This window comes from Eucalyptus grandis, chromosome 3, assembly GCF_016545825.1.
Source record: "Eucalyptus grandis isolate ANBG69807.140 chromosome 3, ASM1654582v1, whole genome shotgun sequence".
NCBI classification, from domain to species: Eukaryota; Viridiplantae; Streptophyta; class Magnoliopsida; order Myrtales; family Myrtaceae; genus Eucalyptus; species Eucalyptus grandis.
In genome coordinates, this window is record NC_052614.1 from 56,749,736 (window position 1) to 56,757,637 (window position 7,902).

Sequence of the window (7,902 nt, forward strand, 5' to 3'; positions counted from 1 at the left end):
TCTCTACTAATCATGTACTACGGTTGCTGCATATGGATCTCTTCGGACCAACCGAACAGTATTGGAGGTAAGAAATATTGCCTAGTAATTATGGACGATTACTCCCGTTTTACTTGGGTATATTTCCTTGCAAGTAAGTCTGAAACCTTCTCGTATTTTGAAAAGTTTGCTAAAAAGGTTCAAAATGAAAAATGATGTGTTATCTCAAGTATAAGAACAGATCATGGAGGTGAATTTGAAAATCAAGATTTTACAAAATTTTGTGATGAATCGGCTTTAATCATGTGTTCTCCTCTCCATATACTCCTCAAAAAATGGAGTTGTGGAAAGAAAGAACAGATCTCTTCAGAAATGGCTAGAACTCTTTTAATTGAAAGCAAGATTTCTTCACGATTTTGGGCTGAAGCTGTTTCAACAGCATGTTATATCATCAATAGAGTCTTCTTAAGACCTATTCTAGAGAAAACCCCTTATGAATTGTTCAAAGATAAGAAGCCTATTGTTTCATACTTTCATGTATTCGGTTGCAAATGTTTTATTTTGAAAATGCAAAAGATCGAGTTGGTAAGTTTGAAGAAAGATCGGATGAAGGTATCTTCCTTGGATATTCTACATCAAGCAAAGCCTTGAGTCTATAACAAGAAGAGCCGATCCAGTGGAGGAGTCAATGAATGTCAAATTTCAAGACTCAACGCAAGATGAATCAAGTCGACTCATCAAGAAGAGTCGAACTGCTCCCGATCTTCCAAAGCTTACAACTCAAGAAGCATCTCGGACTGGAAAACCAGCTTCAAGATGTTCGTGAAGATCCAAACAAAGAAAGATATCATCAACCAAACGGATCAACGAGTAGCTGGAAGCATAAGTCCGGTCATCCCAAAGATCTTATAATCGGCGAAATGAATGAAGGAATTCGCACCGATCCAAAAGGCGAGAAGAGTCTAGTCTTTGTGGCTCTCGTTTCTAAAATTGAACCAAAAAGCATAGAAGAAGCTTTATCGATGAAAGTTGGATTGAAGCTATGCAAGAAGAGCTCGAGACTTTAGCATTAATGATGTCTGGAAATTGACATCCAAACCAAAAGGTAAAACTGTTATTGGAGCTAAATGGGTGTTCAGAAACAAGATGAATGAGAAAGGAAAAGTCATACGAAACAAAGCAAGACTCGTGGCCAAGGGATATATGCAAGAAGAAGGAATAGACTATGATGAGACTTACGCTTCAGTAGCAAGGTTAGAAGCTATTCGACTATTACTTGCGTTTGCTTGTTATAAGAATTTCAGGTTATTCCAAATGGACGTCAAAAGTGCCTTCCTAAATGGAGTCATCCAAGAGGAAGTTTATGTGGAACAACCACCAGGGTTTAAAGACCCAAAGAAGCCAAACTCAGTCTTCAGACTGAAGAAGGCTCTGTATGGTTTAAAGCAAGCACCTCGAGCTTGGTACGACCAGTTAAGTAAGTTTTTAATACAAAATGGTTTTGTCAAAGGTAAAGTGGATACTACTTTATTTATCAAAAAGGAGAACAAAATTTTCTTACTTGTTCAAATATATGTGGACGACATTATTTTCGGATCTTCTAATGAAAATATGTGCAAGAAATTTTCTAAGTCTATGCAGGATGAATTTGAAATGAGTATGATGGGAGAGTTAACATTCTTTCTTGGTCTTCAAGTAAAACAATTGAATGAAGGAACTTTTATTTATCAAGAAAAATATGTTAATGATCTTGTCAAAAGATTTGGACTGGAAAAGTGCAAAAAGACCGACATACCGATGTCAAGTTCTTTGAAGATAGACAAAGATGAAGAAGGGAAGAAAGTTGATCAAAAGCTGTACATGAGCATCATTGGTTCACTCCTTTATCTTACCGCTTCTAGACGACATCTTGTTGAGTGTTTGCATCTATGCTAGGTTTCAATCAGATCCTAGAGAATCCCATCTCAGTGCTGCGAAACGCATCATTAAATACGTTGCTTCATCATCAAGCATCGGTCTTTGGTATCCTAAGAAGGGAGACTTTAATCTTCCTGGATATTCGGACACGATCTGGCTGGTTGCGAGTTGATAGAAAGAGCACTTCGAGAACTTGCCAGTTGCTTGGAAGCAGGACAGTGTCTTGGTTTTCAAGGAAACAAAGCACTGTGTCTCTTTCAACAACAGAAGCAGAACTCATGCACGGAGATTAATTGCGACAACACCAGCGCTATCAACCTCACCAAAAATCCAATTCTCCACTCAAGAGCAAAGCATATAGAGATTCGACATCACTTTATAAGATACCAGGTTCAAAATGGAGATGTTTCAATTCAATTTGTTGACTCAAAGAATCAACAGGCGGATATATTCACAAAGCCTTTGGAGAAAAATCAATTTGAGTCTATACGCTCCGGACTCAACATTTTGAGGTATGAGGATATCAAAGTCTAAAGACTTTCAGACTCGAGACTTACAAGACTTTATCTCGAAAGACAGGTCTTGGTACGTCCGTCGACCGTAAGTCTTTCTCTCTTGAATCTCATCTTGAAAAGGTACGATTGTCGACCTATGTTTAAATTGTTGCTATATTTAATTGACGTAAATATTGCATCATTTCATTTTCAAAAGGGAAGTTATTTTTTAAATGGCTATTTTGCGGAAAAAGACAGTTATTTTGAAAATGCATATTTTTATTTCCTTTATGACGGTTCGTTTATCCCTCTTTTTAACGATCGTGAACTGTCGATTCCTCTTCACTTTTCTCTCAAAAACCCTAGAAAGCATCGATCCTCAATTCCCGTTTGTCTTCTTCGTTTAATCCTCAAAAAGTTGTCATCTTTCCCGGGAAAGTCAAGCAAGGAATCTTCCAAAACGAGAAAGATGTCATCTTCAAAAAAGTCTTCGAGAATTGCAAGCGGGGACCAAGGCGGATGAGTGAGGGGCCTACGCACTTCGATCTTACGAAGATGAAGTGACTCCCGAGACAGGCAAGCGAGCCCACAACATTCTCAACAACGTCATTCTCCTCCATCTAGTCCTCAAGGCGTTGATCATCAACAACGGGAAGAAATCATCGAGGATGCGGACCACGTAAGAGTTCAAAGCCCGCTTATATTTACAGTTATATCGTGCCCTAAAAGGAATTCGTACTCCTTTGAACTACATTGATGATTTTCTTAAAGACAAAGGACATGGGAACGAATATATCTTTCTAAAAAATGGAAAGTTTGGGAATTGCTCGTAAAGGGGTGGCCGAGGAAACCCTTGCAAATATCCCAAGTGATCCTCGTGGATCGGGGGCCGAATCACGTAGATGGGAATGATGATGATAAATTATACAGTCAATTCCAACCGAAAATGGGTGTTGCGGTTGATAATCAAGGAAAAATGGAGATTTGTTCGGATCAAAGGAACAAAAAGGATTCGTACTCGAAATTGCTGAAGCGTGGGGTAATAAACCTAGGAGTGTAGATTTTGATTTTTGGATCTTGTGAATATGAACTTGAGGGAAAAGTTCGGTTATCTTCAACTTGAAAAGTTCTGCTCTGACTCTACGAGAGGCCTATCTTTGAATGCTTGCATATTTCTATTCAAATCTAAGCTTTTGGATGCGAATAGATTCTCGTTCGCGTTAAAGACCAAGATTATGTTGTGGATATGAATATGCTTTGGCAGATGTGTTAGAAGTCGAAAGAGGAAGATATCGGCCAATCAAAGTTTCCATTGCTCGGGCCACTCTTGAACGGTGAAGGACGGGAGAACGAGATGAAAAGATCACCTACTTAAGGATGGGTGCATTCAACATCTTGCTTCACAAGATTGTGATTAATTGCCTCCGACCGAAATCAACTTCCAAGACTCGATGTTTCAAGTTCGGGGCCAAGTTGATGTATGCCATTCTCTTTGGAAAAAGGTTTTCTCTCCCTCACACTTTGTGATGTTTCACATGTATAGAGCAATGATGAAGGACAGAGGTCAACTCCCTTACCCAAGCCTTGTTACGAAGTTATTCGGACATCTCGAATATTCAGCCTCCACAAATCTTTTGTGTTCGACCATGCGATCATATGGTGGTAGGTCTGAAAATGGTGACCAAAATGCGTTTGAAGGAACCGAGCAAGGAGTTGGAGAAATTCAAGGAGAAGACTCCCGCAAAATCTCATCAAATATCTTCTACAGACTAAAAGAAAAGGGAAGGAGCCCATGGTTGCTCCATCCAAGAGAAGAAGAGCTCTCCTTGTTGAGGATGAAGATGATGAGGAAGACATCACTATCTACGCATTGGCTTTGAAGAATTTAAGTTGTCCTGTTCCACAGAAAGAATCGGAGCAAATGACGAAAGAAACAGAGGAAAAGGAAGAAGAAGAAATAGAAGCTGAAAAAGAAACAGAGGAGGAAAGACCTGAAGAAGAAAGAAGAGAAGAAGGAGAACTTTGAAGAACACTCTTCTCCACCGTAGGCATGGAAACGGGGGGAGATCGGGAGAAAGGAGTGAAGTCTTCATGTCCTGATGCAAGTGAAGGAGTCAGTCGCTCACGAGCAGACCCAGAGGATGTTTATGTATCTCAATTTCCAGAAGAAGGTCATGAAGTTTCATCGCCAAACCTGCAAGATTATGCGATCTACCATCATCTGCATTTACTCCATCGAGATCGAGCAAGCAAGTACTCAAACCGATAATGGAGCAGATTTTCGCCAGAATCATGGATATTCTTTTGGAGATGCGAGGTCAGATTTATGCCTTGGGATGCGAAGTTCAAAGCTTGAAGAATGAAGGTCAAGCTTCTTCCTATTCATTGAATGATAAAATGCAAGCCCTCTCTGTTCAGAATCAGGCCAATGCCAAGAGTGAGGAGATTGCACAACTAAAGGAAGACTTTAAAAGGCTGGAAGGCATCGTTCGAGTCTATAGAAGATTTCCGGCTTGTCCGCGTTCCCAAGCAATCTTAACTTCATCTCATCCTTTTTAATGATGACAAAAAGGGGGAGAGATGCAAGATTTGATCAAAAACCTTTCATTCAAAAGATTTGATCAAAAACCTTTCATTCAACTTTTAATTGTTTTTGTTGGATTGTTTTGTGGTTTGAATCTCGTTTGACTTTGGTCTCGTATCGGATGAGAACCGAACTAGACTTGGACTTGATCGCTTCTATTAACTAATATTGATATCTTATGGATGGCTTCATCATATACTTGGACTAACCTATTTCTTGTGGTTGCAGATTCTAGTGTTATTCATTTAAGCCATTTACCTCTATAAGATATGCATATGTGTTTGAGAAATGTTTTGCGTCAAAGATATCCAAATCTACAGGGAAAGTTTTGTCACCATCAAAAAGGGGGAGATTGTTGGAGAAATCTTCTTGAAGTGTTTTGAAGTTGACAAATCGTTTCTATCGCCTAGTATGAAGGCTTGCGGACTACGCTATTTAAAGTCTCAAGACCTTGGGACAGCCGACTCAAGACTCAAAGTCTATCCTCATTGGCAGTCTCTAATCCGTTGAAGAAAGGTTATCCCGAATCGGATGTTTCGTTGAGGATTTAACCTTATCAACTCGGAGAAGATCTCATGGCTAGAGAAGACATAAACGGAGTCTTTTGATTGATCGAAGATTGATTCGATAATTGAAGATCCGGTGATTGCCTAAATATTATTGGAAGGTTCTGCTTATGGAAACCGAGATCCTGATTATATGGGCGAATAGGATTGATGGGCTATCAACACGTTCCATTAATAGCTTGGACAATCTTCCTAATTGATTCCGTCCAACGGGTAGATTGGAGGAATTCCTTTGGTAAGTGCCAACGGGTATGATGGCATAAAGGAGTATATAAGGAAGACTTGTCTTAGTTGTTCAAGGTGTGCGCGATAGAAGAATTCCAAAGTCTGAAGCTCCTTTTTGTTTAGACAAATCCTTTGAGCGAATACTTGTATACGAAAGAGAGAGTCTATATTTGTGAGAAATCTTGAGGAGGTGTGGTAGAACATCTACACCGTGGAATCAAGGCAAAGCAAATGCTGTAACCTCTTTCTTGTTCATAGTGGAATCCGCCAATAGGTCATCGGTGAAGAAGAGTGGACGTAGGCTTGATATAAGCCGAACCACTATAAACCGCGTGTTAAATTTTCTCTTCTCTCGCCTTACTTTGATTATCGTTTCCTCCAACTGTCTAGTATTGTGCAATTGCTTGAGAAAAATTCTTTATATACCTATTCACCCCCCTCTAGGTACTCATACTAGCAATATCATTAGCTAGGCCACGCCACACCAACCTTATTTCTCTTTAGGTGATAGATTACTGGAAGTAATAAGCTCCCTACCTATGGCAATCTCAGAGGCCGGAATGAGTAGTGATGTTGCACAAGTATCAGAAGGTGAGTACAAAGTGTTATTGAGTTTCAGAGGATCTGACACTCGTTATGGATTCACAGATTTCCTCTACCATGGCTTGGTAGATGCTGGAGTTTGTGTATTCAAGGAGGATGATGAACTCCCCATTGACAAAATGATTGGTGAGAACCTTCTACATATAATCAACAACTCCATGCTCTACATACCCATCTTCTCTCAGACTTATGCTTCTAGTAAACGGTGCCTCCAAGAGCTTGCACTCATAGTAGAAAATGTCTCTAAATCTGAGGGTCAAAAAAGTATCCTTCCTATTTTTCTTGATGTGGAACCTGAGGATGTTAAACTTAGGACTCCACTTTATAGCACTGCCTTCGGGAAACACAATGAGGACTTTCCTCATGAAGCAGAGGCTTGGAGAAAGGCTCTTGCAGAAGTTGATGAAATCAAGGGATGGAATGTGAAAAAGGATCAAAGGTAATACTCGTTAAAGATCCCTACCTATTTCTTCTTTTTCTGTTTTAGGGGATACAAGTTGCCCTGTGATTTTTTTTTAATGGAAAATATTGAAAACAACCCGCAATTCTTGCTCTTATTCAACCTTACATCCTCTACTTTTAACTTCTTCCCAAAAATTTTCACCTGCGAGGTTAAATAACTTCAATTTGATCTGCATTCTTATTTATTAAAATAAACTGCATCTTCAAACAGTGATCCCATATGGTAACGACTTTATTTTGTATTTATTTTGTGAGTTCTCCTCGAGAAACATCAATTCACAAGGAAAGTAAGATTCTGGGAAGAAAAATCATGTGGCACGCATGTATAAGAAATTAATGTAGTCAACTAATGAAAGTGCTTGTGTACATGACAGCCAAGCAACGATTGTCAAATTAGTCGTTGAAAAGGTTTTGGAGAAGCTAGAGATGAAACGAAAATCAGTGACTGAACATTTAATTGGACTTGAGGATCGGGTAAAACAATTGACAGAATTATTAGATGTCAACCATCAGGATGTGAAGCTCATTGGAATTCATGGGAAGGGTGGTATCGGTAAAACAACCATTGCCAAGATCATCTTCAATAAACTATCTTCCCACTTTGAAAAGCGTTGTAGCTTCCTTGAGAACATATGAGAAAGCTTCTTGACCAAGGAGGGCATACTCCAGTTGCAAAGGAAATTATTGTCTGACATTGTTGGCTTTGGATCTGCAGAACAATTAATGGATAGCGAGCAAGCAATGAGGAGGATTGGAGACACACTTAGCACTAAAAATGCCCTTTTGGTTCTGGATGATGTTGATAAAAAAGAGCACATTAAGAAACTAATAGGAGTTTATTCATTACATCCAGGGTCTAGGATAATCATTACAACAAGAAACAAAATTGTTCTGAATGTTAAGGGACATAAAGATGAAATTATATGCTATGAGATGCTAAAGATGGATGATGCTCCTGCGCTTTGCCTTTTTTGTCAGCATGCCTTTGGTAGAGAATGTTAAGGGACTTAAAGATGAAATTATATGCTCCGATATTTATCATGGGCTTTCAAGTAAAATGGTCTCAATTATG

At 39.2% G+C, this 7,902-nt stretch overlaps 1 protein-coding gene across 1 annotated transcript; it reads left to right on the plus strand.

The window, feature by feature from the left end:
• Positions 1-6,267: 6,267 nt before the first annotated feature.
• LOC120291443 (disease resistance protein RPV1-like) lies at positions 6,268-7,819 on the plus strand. The gene is made up of 2 exons (XM_039308801.1): positions 6,268-6,807; positions 7,205-7,819. The coding sequence occupies exons 1-2, from the start codon at positions 6,305-6,307 to the stop codon at positions 7,464-7,466; spliced, it is 765 nt and encodes a 254-aa protein (XP_039164735.1). The 5' UTR covers positions 6,268-6,304; the 3' UTR covers positions 7,467-7,819.
• The last annotated feature ends 83 nt before the right edge of the window (positions 7,820-7,902 follow it).